At 40.2% G+C, this 19,582-nt stretch overlaps 2 protein-coding genes across 2 annotated transcripts; one reads left to right on the forward strand and one right to left on the reverse strand.

The window, feature by feature from the left end:
* Window positions 1–58: 58 nt before the first annotated feature.
* On the reverse strand, window positions 59–8,406 carry ZSCAN30 (zinc finger and SCAN domain containing 30). The gene is given in 8 exon segments (XM_087819308.1): window positions 59–1,343; window positions 1,345–1,410; window positions 1,412–1,437; window positions 1,439–1,677; window positions 1,680–1,964; window positions 1,967–2,179; window positions 8,092–8,209; window positions 8,284–8,406. Coding segments are annotated over 8 exon segments (1,155 nt in total). The 3' UTR covers window positions 59–1,258.
* Window positions 8,307–17,500, forward strand: LOC148092768 (uncharacterized). Its single transcript, XM_016195952.2, has 2 exons — window positions 8,307–9,197; window positions 14,558–17,500. The coding sequence occupies exons 1-2, from the start codon at window positions 9,098–9,100 to the stop codon at window positions 16,561–16,563; spliced, it is 2,106 nt and encodes a 701-aa protein (XP_016051438.2). The 5' UTR covers window positions 8,307–9,097; the 3' UTR covers window positions 16,564–17,500.
* Window positions 17,501–19,582: the final 2,082 nt, after the last annotated feature.

Consider the following 19,582-nt stretch of genomic DNA (forward strand, 5'->3'; position numbering starts at 1 on the left):
CTGTGTTCCTGTCAGCTTCCCATTTCCTGGGTTCCAGGGTCATAGAACACAGACAGTCCAGTCCCAACTGTCCCTCTACCCTCCAGTGTGTTCTTTCCTTAGTGCACATACATGCCTTTTTCTATACAACACACCAGTCTTCTGTCACACTAATTCTCCTGAGTACTTCAAGATCTCTTAGTTCACTCTGGGTCTGGGATAGGCTACCAACTCAGTGATCATAAATAGGAAGGGAGAAACCAACACATGTCCTGGCTTCTGAACCAGGGTGTATAATACCAATTCCTGCCAGAGAGAAGAGTCCTGATGAAGGGACATCTTCAGATTCTCTCCATGCCATTATACATGCTATAACCTCTGCCTGTAATACTCTCTTCCTTCTTGCCTTGATCTGGCTAACTTCTACCCACATTTTACATCTCAACTCAGATTTCATCACATCCAAGAAGCCTTTAGTGACTCATAGACCAGGTTAGGAACTCCTGCCATGTATTTCAACAGAATCCTGGATTTATCCTACCAAAGATATATCCCATTAGCCCTTAACTCTGGGAGGGCAATGGCCATGTCTTCCCCTATGGCTGACACATAGCAAGTGCTCAATAAATAAGTAGACCTCAATTGACCTCAGCAGGAAGCTCAGGGCTGAGGACAGAACTGGCAAGGGGGGCAGAATGAGCTATAATTCCCCAGATACTACTAAAATCCAGGGCATAACTCAACATTTCAGATAACCAAATAACTCAGCACATGACCCCAACTACCAAATGTACCAATGCTCTTGTTAGGCAGGGATACTTGCCATTGGAGGCATCACCTCTTAGTCCATCTTATACGGAGCTCTTTCAGGATCTCTGCCCCAATCCTGGACTTACTGTGAAGGTGCCCATTCAACACTTAAACATTTTTGTGTGGAGCTACTCTTAAAGTATTGAACTAGGCTGGAAGGACAGGAACTGTGCTCTCGGGAAACTTCTATCTTCTGTAGAATCTCATCCCAAAGTGAATTCCTTGTACAGTGGTACCTCGGTTTTCAAATGTAATCCGTTCTGGAAGACTGTTCAAGTTCTGACAACTAGACCTTAGCGTCTTGTACTCAGCAGAAGCTGTGTGGCATGTTTGGCTTCTGAGGTGTGTTCAAAAACCGAAGCATGTACTTTCAGGTTTACGGAGTTCATAAACCGAAACGTTCATCAATGGAGACATTCAAAAACCGAGGTACCACTATATTTAACAATTGTACAGCTCGTACCCACAGTTAAACTTTGGTGTGAGTTCTCTGATGCTGCATAAGGCCTGACCTATGCCTAAATGTTTTCCTACATTCACTACATGGATTCTCTGGTGCTGAGGGCTGAGCTCCGATTGAAGGATTTTCCATATTCATTACATTCATAAGGTTTCTGTCCAATGAATTCTTTGATGTTCAATAAGGCTTATTTGATGTTCAATAAGGCTTTTGATGTCCAAAAGCCTTACCACATTCAATACATTCATAGCCTTTGTCTCCAGTGTGAATTTTCTTTTGCTGAATAAGGGCTGAGCTTCAGCTGAAAGCTTTCCCACATTCACTACATTCATAAGGTTTCTCTCCAGTGTGAATTCTCTGATGCCTGATGAGCTCTGAGCTGCCCCTAAAAGCTTTTCCACATTCACAACATTCATAGGGTTTTTTCTACTATGAATTATCTGATGTCTAACAAGGTGTAAGCTCAAACTAAAGGCTTTGCCACATTCTTTACATACATAAGTTCTCTCTCCAGTATGAATTCTCTAATGTCTAATCATCTTTGAGCTCTGGCAAAAAGTTTTCCAACAGTCAAAGCACTCATAGAGCTTTCCCCCAGTGTGAAATCTCTGTTGTGTTATAACATCTGAGTTCAGACTGAGACTTCCTTCACTTTCATCACATTCAAGGACATTCTCTTCTGTGGAGATTTTCTTGTTGAATGTTGCCAGACTAAATGTCTTTCCTGGGAAGAGAGCCGATTCATTTTGTTCCTTGCATCATTTCCTTTTGGCTTCTTAAAGTTGTCCAGACCTCCCAAAGCTTCTTCAATTATCTGTCCTGAAGGGGTTTTCCCAGGGAATCTTCCTGGGGATATCACAGCTGCTGATGCTACACATTCAATAATTTCTTGCTTTGCTGTCAATACTTTGCCAGCCAGCAGTATGCCACCTAAAAATGTGAATAGAAAATGCAAATGTCATTTGCTCCCCATGTCAGGAGAAAGAAATCTATTATATCAGGAACAGAAAATAAACCAAATGAAATAGGTATTTACCTATTAGGAGGAAACGCTTTAAGACTAGCTTTCCAATCTAGAATTTAGAGAAGTGGCCTAGAGTAGTGAGAGGTGGCTCCCTCAGTAAGGCAGACATAGAATGAGAGTCATCACTGGAGAGGAGGGATGGCATATAGGGAGACATTAGTTAGAGGAGATGTTGATAAACAGGGGTAGCAGTGAGCCACCAGGAGTTAGGAGTCAATCCTGGGTGAGAGGAGAATATGCATTTTAAGTAATGAGGGAAAAGAAAAGGTGATAAGGAATAATTATGAAAAAGATGTCTAAGAGTCTTCAATCAGTGATAAAAGCAGGAGAGCAAAAGATACAATTAAAAAATGCTTTTGGGGTTGGAATTGGACAGAAGTAGGTGGGCAGAAACTAAAACACAGTAAGGCAATTGCAGGTTCTGGCAGGATCTAAGTTGGTCAAATAATTATAAGCAAATAGAATAAGATATGCAGAGCATGAGAAAAGGCATATTGTGGGCTCCTGGCTCATCGTGGGGTCATATGGGAGCCTTACATGTTCACTTTCTATGTGTAAATGGTCAAAGAAGGTGGATGGAAACAAGAAGCCAATGTGACAGCCTGGAGCCAAACCTTCAGCCCTCACACAACATGCCCCTCGTTTCTAGATTTCCAGTAACTCAGAATAGGGGACTACTACAGGATGACTGAGGAGACTTGAATTATTTTGAAGTGGGAATATCTGAAAAACTGTTAACTCACATTCATCCTCCCCCAAATCCCCTAAACACATATGCCTCATAGATCAGGAAACTGAGGTTCAGCGAGGCTAATCGCCTATGTAAGGCCATACAATTATTAAACAGTAGAGTCAGAATTCAAACAGAGATGCTTAACATCAAGGCCTGCACTTTTCCGTAGGCCATCTGCCTGCCCTACTGGAAGGAAGCAGGGCTGCAGTTGCACTGAAACAAAAAATAATTTAAAAATCATTTTTATTTGGCTTTGGAAAACTCATGTTTTTATATAAAGAGAAATACTTCTTTTTGAGTTCACAACACTTAAAATGCAGCAATAAAGTCTCACAGTGATTACCTGACCAAAGCAGAGAGCTGACTGGCTTCTCTTTTACTCTTTCCTTGCCAGAAATTACAGATGGACAGCGTCACCTCTTAGATTTGGACAGAACACTGAAATTCACACTATCCTTGGATCTTAAACAGAATTTTAAATTAATCAAGGCTGTGCTTGTTCAAAAAGGGAAAAGTTATGAAAAGATATATTAGCATATAACAAAGACAGAAGAAGAATAAGCAGCAAATTGGTTAATGTCAGAGGACAACTTAATGAGAAAGTTTCTGAAAGTAGTAAATAGGTCAAATTATACAAAATGCAAATTATAAAGGGTATAAAGTGGCAATAAAATTGTGTAGGGACAAAATCAGAGCTGTGAAAATTAGAGCTGCAATGTAAATTATAGGAGTTAAAATACCTGTCCAAATTCTGTTAACCATATGAAGTCAAATTATGGCGCCATAGAAAAACCTTGACCTTAGATGTATAAATCGGGGTGAAATCAAGGTTTTTAATTTTTTAACTATATACTTATACAAAAATATTAGAATAAACAGTTAACTGGAATAATTCCTAGGAATGGCAAATAGAGATTAAAAGTAGAATGAGAAATGATCACTCAGCCCAGCCAGGCGTGGCTCAGCGGTTGAGCGTCGACCTAGGATCCAGGCGATCAGGGTTCGATTCCCGGTCAGGGCACATGCCGGGGTTGTGGATTTGATCGGGGGCGTGCAGGGGGCGGCTGAACAATGACTCTCTTGTCATTGACGTTTCTATCTCTCTCTCCCTCTCCTTTCTCTCTGAAATCAATAAAGATATATTAAAAAAAAGAAATGATCACTCAAATATTTAGAAATACTGGTACAGAAGTAATCCAAATAACCTAATTAATATCTTCCAAGAATGAGCGCTAATTCACAATCAAGCCTAAAGTCTGGAGGCTGGAGGGTGTACAGATTATAAGAGATGCTTTGGGGGACAAATAAGCCACAGGTTTCTCTTTAGAAGAGGTCTTCTATATAACGCCCCCTCCCCCAGTCATCTTCCTACCTGCTCAACGACCTGTATGTCTAAAACACTTTTAACTAGGGACATGGCTTTTAACTGCACATTGACAAATATGCTTTTAGCCTTAATACTACGTAGATGATGCTCCACTGCCTGCCCAGATCCCTTTTACCTATATGGTGCCTTCTTCCCCCAGCTGCTATGAGTATTGGTTCCTAACTACCCACAACTGCCCCCTTTCTCTGGAGAGGTGCCCTGGCTAATGAGAGTGACCTGGCCCAGAAAGTTACTTTCATCCTCACCACCACCCCCACCTCCTGCACCTCATGAAGGGACAACGTGCCAGTGCAGTTATGCTCCAAGGGGTCCCCCAACCTCCTATGATTTAGGCCAAGGCCAGTTTTACCCAAGACCATGTCATTGCTTGATCTTTTCCCTTCTTAACCCTGCTTTTCTCTCTCCATTATAGATTTCTCCTGAAGAGCATGCCCTCAATAAATTACTGCACCCAAATCTCCACCTCAGGTTCTTCTTCCAGCAATACATACTGTTAGGCTAGTGAAGAACCTATGGGGAAAATTACATAAAGAGCACAGGCAGTTAGAAATGTGAACTAAGCAAGATTTGATACATCTGAAAGTCAGACTGAAGATGGGGAGGGGGATGACATCGCCAAGGGAGACCCTGTGGGAAATAAACAGAATTGTGAAATACTGATGTTTGGGTGTGAAGAGGAAGAGCAAATAGAGGAGCTGCTCAGAGAAGGAGAGTCCAGATGGTTCAAACATAAAAGCCAAGAAAGCATTTCAGGAGAGGGAACCAGATGCAACAGAGAGCTAGAGGAGGGTGGGTGAGAACTTAGGTGAATTGGATCTAGGAGGAGGGGCAGAAGGGCCAGGGAGAGCTTTACCTGTGGAATGTCCTTGTCAGGGTTTAAGACAGTGTATGTATGGTAAGGCACCGAGAATACATAATAATTACTTTTAAGAAATGTGATAGTGCAAGAAGGAAAAACGGAGGGCACTGGTTGGATGAGCTAACAGGATTAAAGATGTTTGTTTTTTAAGGATATTGGAGACCTAATTTTATTTGTAGAAAAATATAAAGTGTGAGTGGGAAGAGAAACTGATGATAGAAAAAAAGAGAGATAGCTGATGGGGAGAGAATGAGACTGGATAAGCAGGTGGAATTATCTCAGAAAATAAGATGAATCACTGTAATAAAAAATGGTGCATTTTGGCCTGTGTTATTGAATGCAGAATAGCCAAAAAGTATCAGTTAGTAATGCTGACTTTAAAAGTAAATAAGTGCAGGTACAGTTTGTTGAATTTTCACCAACTAAGCACACTCATGTTACTAAAGACTGGTCTGCAGCCCCCACTGCTCAGGCCACTGAACGGGTAGGGACAACCACTGAGTGGTCTTAAGTTGTTCTTTCACAAACTATTAAACAGCATAGAAATACGGTTAATGGAAAATAAACAGTTTCTAAAACATTAATTTATTTTTAGATGTTAAACCAACCTTGTATTACTAGGATAAATTCCATTTGATCATGGTGTATAATCCTTTTTTATGTATTAATGCATTTCATTTGCTAATCTTTTATTGAGGATCGATTTTTTTTTTTTTTTGTCTTTATTGTTGGAGATATATAGTTTTATTTTCCTCTGATGTCTTTGTCTGGCTTTGGTTCAGAGTAGTTACTAGCCCTCTCTATTTTATGGGAGAAATTGTGAAGGATTGGTATTATTCTTAAACTGTTTGATAAAGCTCATCAGTGAAGCCATCTGTGCCTGTGTCTTTCTTTGTTAGAAAAAATTTTATTACTAACTCAATTTCTTTACTTTTCATACATTTATTCAGTGTTTCTTTTTTTCAAGCAGTTTTAATAATTTGTATATGTCAAGTAATATGTCCCTTTTACTTATGTTGTGTAATGTGCTGGCATAAAGTTGTTTATATTTCCTTATTCTCTTATATTTCAATAGGTTTGGTAGTGATGTCCCTTCTTCTCTGCTTTTGGTAATCTCTCTCCGTCTCTCTCTCGCTCTTTTTTTTGGGGGGGGGGGTATTTACAAGGAGCCAATTTTTTTAAAAAACATATCTTTACTGATTTCAGAGAGAGGAAAGGAGCGGGGGAAACATCAGTGATGAGAGTCGTCATTGATTGACTGCCTCCTCCACGCCCCCGACTGGGTATCGAGCCCACAATCCGGGCATGTGCCCTGACCGGGAATCAAACCACAATTTCCTGGATCCTAGGTTGATGCTCAACCACTGAGCCATGCCGGGCCAGGCTCAAAGAGCCAATTTTTTTGGTTTTTCTCTATTGTTTTTCTGCTTTCTATTTCATTAACTACTATTCTAATCATTATTACTTTCTTCTGCTTTTTTGTTGTTGTTATGTTTGCTCTCTTTTTTAAGTTTCTTCACATAGAAGCTCAGGTTATCGATATGAGATTTTCTTTTCGGTATAAGCATTTTATAAGGACAGCAGTCGTTGGATCAGGGCCCACCTTAATTGAGTATGACCTCATCTTAAATTGATTACATCTGCAAAGATCCTATTTCCAAATAAAGTCACATTTGCAGGTACCAGAGGTTAGGACTTAAACATATGTTTTCAGGAACACAATTCAACCTACAATAATGTGATAAATACAAACCAAAAGTTGTTTAAACTGTGACTTGATTTTCAGTTACTTAGAATTGAAGACTTTTCACACTGATGCCAATGACCTCATTGATTGAAGATAAAGGAAATGATCTGATCTGAATGCAACTTTGAAAGTCTTGGGGAAGTCTGGTGTTTCCTGATACAAGCCTGCCCATCTCTGCCTTTTATACCTCAGTGACGCTGTTTTTAAAAAAATATATCTGCACTCACTGTTTGTGAGGGCTGGACCCAAACAAGTTCCTTACAGGGAAATCAGGGTCTCATTCACACATCCTGAATATTTCATATATTTCAAGAGGGTCTTGGGCTGGAACAAGAAGCCTTCTCCCTCTACCTTAACCATCCCTTCAGCCAGCCAACATTTTCTCATACCTGTACCTTTTTTTCCCAAGCATCGTAACCCAAGTCGCATGTCTCACCTGTCTCAATTCTCCTCCTAATTCCCCCTTTATTTCCCAAGATATTCCAAGAATACAGTAATATCCTTCCCTACTCTGATGCTCTGCTGTCCCCCCAACTCCCCACTTCAGCTCCTCCTTTCCACCCTGATCCTGTAGTCATAATGAGGACTGTACTGGCATGCAAACTTTTGAGAAAGAGGCGCTGTGCCCTTTCTTGATGACAGAATAGATGAAAACCAGCTTCCCAGAAACTCAGGAACTGCTGAGCATTACTTATTTTCACGGCAGTGGTATTCGAAGTGTGGTCCCAGAATCAGAAGCAGCAGGATCGCCTGAGAACCTGGCTCCCACCCCAGACCTACCGAGTCGGTGGGGCCCAGCACTTAGTATTTTAACAAGGTCTCCAGGGGATTCAGAGGCATTCCAGCGTTCGGGGGTGGGGGTGGGGGGGGTGGAAACCGGAGAGGACAAGAAGAAAGTTAGAATGGAAGCACCCCAGCAAATCTAACTGAGAGATGGGGGTGGGGGGTGGGGGTAGACAAAAGAGGTAACTAAGGAAGAACTCATTCTGTCGTCAGAAAGCCTACACTGCCCCAGGGAGTTTTCACGAAAGATGTGTTCCGACATCCCCGTCACGAACCGGGAGACGGGGCAGCGGATCCGCTCGGGCTCACCAAGTCCTGGCTGCGGCCGGCCGGGGACAGCTCCGCGGACTTCCAGGCGCGAAGCCTCAGCCGCCCTCCGCGCGCCACCGCCCGCGCCTGCGCAAAGGCGAGGCCCCGCTCCATAGAGCTGAGCGGTCCTCCCGGGTTCCTAGAGCGGACCCGGCGTCCGCGGAATCGCCGCGCGCGGGGCGCGCCTGCGGCCTGGGCAGCGCGTGGAGGTATGGAGGAGGTCGGCTCCCGGCAGGCGGGGGATCGCGGGTGATCCCGCCTCTCAAGCGGCCTCGCAGCGCCGCCCGGGAACCGTGTGCGGTTCCTAGAGGCCATGGAGAACCTAGGCCGCCGGGGTCGCTCCTGGGCGGGGTTCCTAGGCTCGGCGAGCTGGTTCGGTTCGCGGCCCGGCGTGCTGTTGGTGTCCGGTCCGTCCCCGCTGGCCCTTGGGTTCAGTTGAATGAACACGGGACACTGGGGGTGGGTGGAATCAGAAGCGCGAATGCATCCACGAGAAATCAGCCGACCGTGCCTGGAAAGAGCAAGCTGAATGTGTGAGTGTTGGAAGAAGGGAAGGAGGAGAAGACAGATGCTGATGATGGATCGATAGAGTCGTTTAGGTACAGGAAGGGAAGCAAATAACATAGTGTGAACCGCTGGGGCCGAATTCTAAGATTCCCTCCCCTGCCTTGTCTTTCCAGTTATACCCTTATTTTGTTAGCATCAGCCCCCCATGATATTTGAAGATCTCTAGACTTGGAATGGAGAATATATGTCCAAGAGGGGTAATGCCTGACTCCTGGGTGATGAGAGAGGAAGATTAATAAATTTTGAGAGAAAAGCACTGGGAAATTGAGATTTTGTTTTCTCCTTTACTTCTTTTACATCTAGAGGATGTATCTGGTGGTCCAGTGTCAGAAATTATATCTCCAGTCTCCGCAATGATTCCCTTCCAAGCCCAGAGGTGCCCAGTTGCCTCCAGGTCTCAGACCCCTACCTACCTGCACGAGAAAAGCCTACTGAGGAAATGATAACTCTCCAGTTGCTCCCTGAGGTGTCAGGTGTCCAGCTGCCGCCCATGGAGATGCAGTTCAATTATGAGTCTCAAGGCCACCACCTTCTGTCAGGTAAGAAGCAGTGTGTGTTATATTTCTTGGTGGTTTGGGGGAGGGGAGTTGTTACCATTGCTATGTTAGTGTCTCCAATGCTATTGGTATTCTTCATCGCCTTCCCTTCACTCTGTTAGGCAGTACCATCTCTTTAGTGCTGCAAGCACAGTCACATGACTTTATTGTGACTTCTGGCAGTCATACTCATGAAATTCCTTCCTCTCCTTTAGGTGTCCCAAATCTTTCATTTTTTCCCATTATAATCACCTTACGCCAATCTGTCAGTGTTTGGTATTTCCCCATTCAGATCTTTTTAAGCATCTTTCTCATTTACTGTAGGGCTGTAGTTAAAAGTTTTGGAGTCTGCCCTGGCCAGCCAGGTGGCTCAGTTGGTTGGAGCGTTGTCCCATACACCAAAAAGGTGGCGGGTTTGATTCCCAGTCAGGGCACATACCTAGTTTGTGAGTTTGATCCCCAGTCAGGGTGTGTAAGGAAGGCAACTGATTGATGTTTCTCTCTCACATGATGTTTCTTTCTCTTCAATCTCTCCCCCCCTTTCCTCCCTTCCACTCTCTCTAAAGATCGATGGAAAAAATATCCTTGGGTGAGGATTGACAATAACAACAACAAATAATAATAATGTAAGTGGATTATTAGGTATATAGTAAGAGGAGACATTCTTACTATTCCTTTACCCTTGTATTCTGGCCATGAGGAAGACAATATTGTTTGTTTTCCTCTAGTTTAAGGTATATTGCAGCCTGTACAACAGCACCCCAAACTTGGTGTTGTTGCCTAGCTGATACCAAAACCGAACCTTCAGCAAATCACTTCATCATTATTGCAATCCATGTCTGGATGACAGGGCATGTAGTAAGACCCATGAATTACGTAAGTGTGAGCTCACCACTGTACTTCCTTCCCTATAAAATGACTCCATTGGAGGCAATATTGAATAGAATACCAGGTAATAAATATAGCCATGGTATTCTTAATCAGTGCAAATTTGTACCTGGACTATGTATTTAGTCCTTTGAAAAAAATTGCTGCCCTCTCCATGTTAGAAGGGGTCGAGCGTAATGAATCTTCCCCCAAGTGGCTGGCTATGACCGCTTTGTACATGAGTTCATTGGGCAAGCATTGGTCAAAAGGCTGACCAGCATTCATAATGTGAATCATCATGTCCATCTGATTGGGAGGCTTCTCCACAGTGGATGCCCTTTGGTAAGGATTCACATGGGACAGAAATATATTCATTCTTTGTTCATTCTAGGAGGTCTATCCTCATACTTTCCCTCCAGAATCCTTGTTTCTAGTCTTCCAGTCTTATTCTTTCCAGGTACCTAATTAATCAGAGAACCCATGAGTCAATATAGTCAGGTATCTTAGGCTATGTTGCCTTCCATGAAAAGTGGACAGTTAAGTGTATACCTGAAATTCTGCCCACTAGGAAGATTTGCCTTCACTGGTGTGTTTGAGACCACAGCTAGGTATAAGTGAAAGCTGTTCGCTTTCAGCTTATGCCAACACACAGGCAGACTCGTCTGCAAACCAGTTCTGTTCTTTTTTATCTCTGTTAACTGGTAATAGGGAATTCCCATCAGGCTGTGAATATAGGTGGAGGGAGGGAGAGAGTGGAAACAGGAACAGGCACTATGAGAATCTGAGTCACTAACACATAGAATTTACTTGTCTTCCAGACTTGCTTTTACAATGGAATGTAGGTTTGTATGTCCAATTTTACGATTTGGTGGATTAAATAACTAGTACACAACGGTCAGTTTGTAATAGTCATTTGGTACTCTGTGGTCACGCACTAGGTCTCTCTTAGTGCCCAAGAGCAAACTAGGATCTGCTTTGGTATCTGTTGCCTCAAAATCAGGATTCACCAAGCAGTGTACCTTTCTGGGGTGGTAAAAATGGTTGAAGGTATAAGTGAAGTGAGAGAACAAGCCATGTGACTCTGAGAAGAGTGTTCAGGCAGAGGGAACAGCAAATGCAAGAGATCCCTAGATGTATCAGGAGCAGAGTAAGCCTGGGCTATTCAGGTAATAAGGGTGGTGGAATGAAATGAGGGCAGAAAGGGACCAGATCATGGAAGCTTCTAAGCCACAGGAAAAATTTGGAGTTTATTCCCAGTTTAATGGGAAGCCATTGGAACTCTTTACATAGAATAACAACATGTAAAGATCACTGTGACTTGTATGGGGACTAGGAGAAAGTACGTTTGCAAGAAGAAAGCAAATGTTTTAAGAAGAGAGTAATCAACTATGTCAAATAAATCAAGAATAAGATTGATTTCAGTCATTGTAGTTTCCATGTAGTTATAGAGATAAGAGCCTGATGCAGTGTGTTAAAAAAAAGAGACTTAATGTTGGTTAGAATATAGAGCAGCGTTAACTCATATACACTCCTGATGAAAGTGGAATTGGTTTAACCACTTTGAAATATCTAGTTGAAGACCTAACAATTCTGATCCTAAGTTTTTATAACCTAGAGAAACACTTGGATATGTGCACTGAGGTAGATGTACCAGCATATTCATATTGGCATTGTTTGTAATAGGAAAATGTTATTGTCCATTGAAGGAGAAGTGGTAAATAAATTGTGGTTTATGTTACACTATAGTAATGAACATGAATGTACTACGGCTATACACACGAATATAGATGAATCTTCTAAACATAATGTTGAGCAAAAAATGCAAGTTGCAGAATACATGTGGTATAGTTCCATAAATGTATAAAGTTTAAAAACATACCATATTTGTCTGCTAGGGCTTCCATAACAAAATATCACAGACTGGGTAGCTTAAACACCACAAATTTATTTTCTCAAGTTCTATGCATTAATTTTGGTTATCTATGCTTTTTTTCTAGAAGTTATAGTTTTAGCTTTAATGTTTAGGTTTATATAACATTTCTAGTTCATTTTTTTGTGTAACTTAAGGAAAGAGTTGGGGTTAATTTTGGCCATTATGATATCCAGTTCTAACATGTTTTGTTGAAATAGACTACCCTTTCACCATGCATTATGTCACAACTATGTTAAAGATCAGTTGTTTGGATCTTTATTTACTCTCAGTTCTGTTCCATTAATGGGTATGTCTGTCCTTATACAATTACCACACTGCCTTGATTACTGTGGCTTTATAGTAAATCTTGAAATCAAGTAGTGTAACTTCTCCAATTTTGTTCTTTTTCAAAAGTGTTTAGACTCATCTGTGCCTTTCTACATAAAAGTTTAGAATCAATTTGTCAGTTTCTACATAAAAGCCTGCTGAGATTTTGACGGGGTTGCATTGAATCTGTGGATCAGTTTGGGGAGAATTCTACCATCTTAACAATGTTAAATCTTTCTGTTCATAAATGATGGCAAATATTTCTGGTTATTAGATCTTTAATTTCTCTCAGCAATGTTTTACAGTTTTCATTATAAAAATATTGCATATATTTTGTTGAATTTTTAAGTATTTCATTGTTTGATACAATTGATAAAAATGTTTTAAGTTTTCATTCTAATTGTTCATTGCCAATATACAGCAATACAATTGATTTTTGTATATTGCTGTGATAAACTCATTTACAAGTTCTAATAGCTTTTTTGAGACACTTTAGGATTTTCTATATATGTGATTGTGTAGTCTGTAACTAAAGACAGCTTGACTTTTTTCTTTCTTATTTGTGTGTTTCAATTATTTATGTCTTATTGCATTGCCTAGGAATATTGAGTAGAAGTTGTACAATGTTGAATAGAAGTGGTAAGAAGGGGCATTCTTGCTTTGCTCCCTTGTTCCTAGAAGAACAGCATTCATTATTTAACCATTAAGTATGATGTTAGCTGTTGATTTTTCTTTGCTTTTTATTGGAGTGGTTAATTTACATGTAACATAATTGATGTTTGGACGTAAATGTACCATCTCCTTATTTGTTTTTATTTATCCTATGTTTTGTTTCTTTCGTCTCCTTTTTAGCCTAATTTTGCATTATCAGGTTTTTAACTTTTTCTATTAATTTGTTTATACATGCTTTTATTGTTATTTAATGGTTACCTCATAGCAACCTTTTTCAGGTGTGATTCTGTGAGAGAATTTAGCCCAGGTACTCTAAAGCATCCATTGTAAGTAATGTATTAATGTCTCTCCTATTGTGATATACATGTACCATTTTGGGGAGAATTAAGAAAATAGTCACTCAAATAGTTTTCTCTTTTGTTGTGGAACCCTGGTTGAAAAAGGCTGCCTTAGAAATTACAACATACACATTTATTATAGTTTACCTTAATTTACTACTTTTAGGATAATCCAAAGACTCTGTAATATTTTAGGTCTATTTACCTCTCTCCCATTGTACTGTTTTTTGCCATGTATTTTAATTCTACGTATATTGTAAACTCCATAAGACATTCATATTGTATAAATCAGTCAGTTACACTTAGATTTACCCAGATACTTTACTTTTTCCAGTGCCCTTTGTCTCTGGAGGGAAGATGCCTCCACTTGGAGGCTTGGGATTTTGGATGTTAGCCTTTAAAAGTAGTTTGTGTCATGTTTTCTCTCTAAACCACTTGTAGTCTGACCATGGTGTGCATTTTATAGTAAACACCACTTAACAGTGGGCTGACAATCAAGAAATTCAATGGTGCTCTCATGTTCCCTACCATCACAGGCATCTGGGATTATTGAGCACAGGAATGGCCTCCTCAAAAATCAACTCAAAAGAGATTTCTGACCCCACCTTTCTAACCTTTTCCTGATTTACACACCTTAGTAAGGAAGTTTGGTCAATGAATTTGGCTGATCAGAAAAAGGGCTCATGTATAATTGGCTACTTCCTTGGTAATAATCAGAATAAAAGAGATGGAAGATTATCTATAGACCTGTTTTTGATAATTTAGGATTCTGTCTTGACCATACCTGGGCATGATGCTACGTTCTTTACCCTAATGACAGCCTCTGGCCAGCCTGGTTGGTATACCTTCCCAGTGACAGCCTGGGCACTGCTGCCTCCTCCTACTTTCCCTCCACCTCCCCCCACCCCCACTTATTCACATTGCTTACCTTACAAACATTCATTAATTGCTTATGTATCAGCTCTAATTTAGTCAAACTTTCCTAGTCACTATGATTAGGTTTTGGTATTCCCAAATCTCCTGTGATAAACATGTACAGGTCAAATCTGGTAAGCCACTTCTCTGAATGGTTATTGTGATCCATTACTTATTGATTTTTCCTAGTTTCCTTCTCAGAGGATAATTTTGTGTTTTGTAGTAGAACCCCATATTGTGATGACATTTTATAGGTAAATACTGATGTTTCACCTGAAACTTTCTTACAGTATGGAGAACACATTCCATTTGAATTTTGTTTATTGTTCTAGATGGTGAGACCAAGACCAAGATTGGAGATCTGGCTTCAGAGGAGGAAATTATAGCAAAAACTGAACCACTGACTGAAGAGTCTGACAGCCCCAGAGAGGATGTTCTCCAGGATTCTGAATGCAGAGAATTTTATGAATTTGGGGATAAATTAAATGAAAAGGATCAGAACCTCTTTAAAAGAAGACAACATAACTGTGATGAATGTGGACAAAGCTTTGCTTGGAGTACAGGCCTTATTAGGCATCAAAGAATTCATTGGGAGAAACCCTATGAATGTGATAAGTGTGGAAAGGCCTTCAGTGTGAGCTCAGCTCTGGTTCTGCATCAGAGAATTCATACTGGGGAGAAACCCTATCCTTGTAATTGGTGTATAAAAAGTTTCAGTCGGAGCTCAGATCTTATTAAACATCAAAGAATCCACACTGGTGAAAAACCTTATAAATGTGATGAATGTGGGAAAGCCTTCAGTCAGAGCTCAGATCTTATTATACATCAGAGGATCCACACAGGAGAAAAACCCTATCAGTGCAGTCATTGTAGTAAAAGTTTTAGCCAGCGCTCAGACCTGGTTAAACATCAGAGAATCCATACTGGGGAGAAGCCTTATACATGTAACCAATGTAACAAACATTTTAGTCAGAGTTCTGATGTTATAAAACATCAAAGAATTCACACTGGTGAAAAACCATATAAATGTGATGTGTGTGGAAAAGCCTTCAGTCAGAGTTCAGATCTTATTCTACATCAGAGAATCCACACTGGGGAGAAACCATATCCGTGTGATCAGTGTGGCAAAAGTTTCAGTCAGAACTCAGACCTTATTAAACATCGAAGGATCCACACTGGAGAGAAGCCCTATAAATGTAACGAATGTGGGAAGGCTTTTAATCAGAGCTCAGTCCTTATTCTGCACCAGAGAATTCACACTGGAGAGAAACCCTATCCGTGTACTGAGTGTAGCAAAACTTTCAGTAGGCTTTCAGATCTTATTAATCATCAGCGAATTCACACTGGAGAGAAGCCTTACCCATGTAACCAGTGCAGTAAAATGTTTAGTCGAAGATCAGACCTCGTTAAACATCATAGGACTCACACAGGTGAGAAACCCTATGAATGTGATGAATGTGGGAAAACCTTTAGTCAGAGCTCCAACCTTATTCTGCATCAGAGAATCCACACTGGAGAGAAACCCTATCCATGCAGTAATTGTACCAAAAGCTTTAGTCGTCGGTCAGACCTTGTTAAACATCAAAGAATACACACTGGAGAGAAACCATACGTATGTAATCAGTGCAATAAAAGCTTTAGTCAAAGCTCAGACCTCACTAAACACCAGAGAGTACACTCTGGGGAAAAGCCCTATCACTGTGATAGTTGTGAGAAAGCCTTCAGTCAGAGTTCCGACCTAATTCTTCATCAGAGAATTCACACTGGAGAAAAACCCTACCCATGCACACAGTGCAGCAAAAGTTTCAGCCAGAACTCAGACCTTGTCAAACACCAGAGAACCCACACTGGGGAAAAACCATACAGGTGTAATGAGTGTGGGAAGGCTTTCAGTCAGTGCTCAGCTCTCATCCTACATCAGAGGATCCACACTGGGGAGAAACCATATCCATGTGATCAATGTGGCAAAAGCTTTAGTCGGCGCTCTGATCTCATTAACCATCAAAGAATCCACACTGGTGAAAAGCCATATAAATGTGATACATGTGGGAAAGCCTTCAGAACATGCACTGATCTTATTGAACATCAGAGAATCCACACTGAGGAGAAACTGCACAGGTGTCTTCAGTGCAGCAGAACTTTTACCCAACTCTCTGAACTTACTGATCATGAGAAAGTCCATTCTGGCCAAGACAGTCTAAATGTGATGAATATGGGAAAACCTTTAGTGTACACACCACCTTTACTCAGAGACACTATACCAGAAAAAAAGCTTATGAATGCTATTGATGATTATGAAAAAAGTTTTAATAAATGCTCAAGTCTTGCGCTACATTAAAAAAAAAAAAAACGAGAGAAAACATTGATTCAATTTTTATAATGAAGGTTTAACTCAGAGCTCAGACATTACTAAACTTAAGAAAAATTCTGAGGAGGAATCCTGTGTGTTATGGGAAAATGTTCAATGTGAATAAAAATTTTACTGAATGTCAGCAAAAATGGAAAGAAATTCATACCTGCTATAAGGTAGGAAAAGCTCTAATCTTATCAAATACAGTCCAAAGGGGAGAGTTTAATCATAAAAAATGTGTAACAGTATTAAGGACCTTATCAGATATTGTAAAAATCAGTGTGGAGGGGTGTGCAATCAGAACTTAGAAATATATTAGTATTAAAACCTTAAATGTTCAGTGACCCCAAATTACCTACTACATATTAGAGAAGTTGTTTTAGATAATGTAGGGAAAACTTAAAATTCCTTCCATAATTTCATTGGCATTCATTCTGCTATCACACTTTATGGACAGCTGGAGAGTTCTATCTTATGCTAATACTAGTTATCATTGAGTCCCATGGGTGAACATTTTATGCTATTCTGGTATTAAATGTATTAACTACATAACTCCAGTGCCCCATATTTCTCAAAAAAATTTTTTGGCCTAGTTTTGGTTTTCCTAGTAGTGAGGAGATTTTAAGTTCCTGTGATATTCACAGCAGTATGGATTTATTTTGCTCTCAGTAATGAAACCTATAAGTTTTGGTGGTTTGAAATCACTTCTTCAATATTACCATTTAATCACAGCTTCTAAATATGTGGAACAATAAAAGAATTCTATATGTCAAAGTGTGAAGATTTCTCTACTACTGTATTACTTATCTTGTCATCTATAGGCTGAACAAAATGATAGTTAAAGTAATACTCCCATGACTAATTTGTGTAGCATATTCTGTTTAAAAATAAAAAGACCTACCTACTGATTTTAAGTAGTGACATTCATCTGACTTTTTGGTTTTTTATTTCTGACATATATATTGATCATAGACTGCATATATGCAAAGTTTTCTACTGAAAAGTAGGAAGTTTTTATTTTTTCATCCTCACCCAAGGATATGTTTTTATTAATTTTAGAGATAGAGGAATGGGGAGAGAGAGACATCAGTCGCTTGCCTCTCCTACACCCCACCCAGGGATTGAACCTGAAACCTAGGTATGAGCCCTGACTGGGAATCGATCCCACAACTCTTTTTTTTTTTTTTTTTTTTTGAGAGAGAGAGAGGGTGAAGGAGAGAAACACTGATGTGAAAAACAAACATTGGTCGCCTCTCACAGACACCATGACCAGGGATCGAACCTGAAACCCTGAGACATGTTTCTGTACTGGGAATCAAACCTACAACCTTTTAGTGTACGGACCCTTGCTCCAACCAACCAAGCCACCAGCCAGGGTGAAAAATAGAAAGTTTTTTAAAAATAAAAATTCAAATCGTCTTTCTAGTATTAACCATTTGTTAAAAATCAGCTACAATCAGTTACTTTGAATATCCGCCAGAATTATCCAATTAATATTTCAATCCAACAGACACTGTTAAATTACTATGTGCAGGGTATTTTTTAAGGTGTTATAGTCTACACAGTTTGTATACAAAACACTTCTTATACTGTCCCAACAAAGTGTGTACTGTATAGTGATAAAGACTGATGTATACAGAAAACACATCGCTCAATGTAATCATAAAGATAGACCAGATACTTGTAAGAGCTCAGAGGAGGTAGGGTTCAATTCTGATTGGAAAAAAAAGGGAAAGCTGTGTGGAACTCCTGAGATTTGAACTTTGAAGGATGAGGTAAGGGCATAAAGGCAGGGAGGGAACGGCAAAGGCACAGAAGCAAGGAAGTGTAAGAAACGATGTGGAGTGTGGTGCTTAGTCATTCACTCATTCAGTAAATATTCAGCATCAGGCACTGTACTGAGTGCTGCCGAAGGAAAAAAGGCCTGAAGCTTAAATGTTTTGAAAATAATGAATGGAATATGTATTTAAAAGAGTAAGAATAAAGTGGAAATAAAAATGAAGTAAAAGAAAAAAACAGTTGAGGAGTGTGATAGTAAAACCCACAGGCACATAAACTCTCTGAGGTGTAGTGTCATCTACAAAATACTAGGTATGGTGGGGGTAGAGATATTTCTGCATTTTGCTCTCAAGATAATGGAAAGCCATTAGGATCTTTGAACCAGGTATGGCATGATCATCTCCCTGCTTTACGAAGAGTCTAAGATTAAAAGGAGGAAAGAGCAGAAAGGAAAACTATTCGGTAGTCTGGAAATAAAATCATGAGGTCCAGAAGTAGAGGAGCATGAAGGCATTGACATGATGATAGGTTGAGAAGTGAGTAGGGAGAAATGTGTACAATCAATTCTTGTCTGTTCTTTGGGGAATTTCAAAAGTGAGAAAGACACCCTGGCTGATGTAGCTCAGTTGGTTGGGTGTCATCCCTGCACTGAAATGGGCTCCGACCCTGGTAGGGGGTGTGCAGGAGGCAGCCAATCGATGTTTCACTCTCACATTGATGTTTCTCCCTCTCCCTTCCCCTCTCTCTAAAAATCAATGAAAAAAAGTGTTAGGTGAAAAAGGAAAATAGATCATCAAATTTGTATCTGAAGTTTAGCCATCTCTCTTGAGAATGAAATTTTAAGAGCCAACTGCTTACTATACATTTCCATCCTGCGTTCCACAGGTAAACTCAAATTCATGAACTTAACATATATACTCATCTTCCTCCTGAATCCCCTATGCTGGTGAGTTGCTCTACTAAACATCTTGCTATCCATATTGAATAACATAGCTATCCTACATGCTTCACTCTCCCCCCATTTTCTAAATCCAGTTGCTCACCAGGATTTGGAAATGAGTTATAATCAAGTAATGCTACTTACTGTAAAAATAATGAAGTATACTGAGGAAAAAGGGAAGGGAAATGCAGAGTATTGGGCCTGATATTTAATGCCAGTTGATTTTCCCAAGCATTTGCTGATTCTTCAACTGGCAGGGCCCAAGTTTAAGAAATCTAGCCAAATGAC

Source organism: Miniopterus natalensis, chromosome 7, assembly GCF_054644295.1.
Source record: "Miniopterus natalensis isolate mMinNat1 chromosome 7, mMinNat1.hap1, whole genome shotgun sequence".
Taxonomy (NCBI): domain Eukaryota; kingdom Metazoa; phylum Chordata; class Mammalia; order Chiroptera; family Miniopteridae; genus Miniopterus; species Miniopterus natalensis.

Bases quoted from the DNA above. Each gene is read 5' to 3' on its own strand.
- LOC148092768 (XM_016195952.2), top strand. From the start codon at position 9,098: ATGATAACTCTCCAGTTGCTCCCTGAGGTGTCAGGTGTCCAGCTGCCG. The intron at 9,198-14,557 runs GTAAGAAGCAGT...TTATTGTTCTAG, and splicing joins AGGCCACCACCTTCTGTCAG to ATGGTGAGACCAAGACCAAG.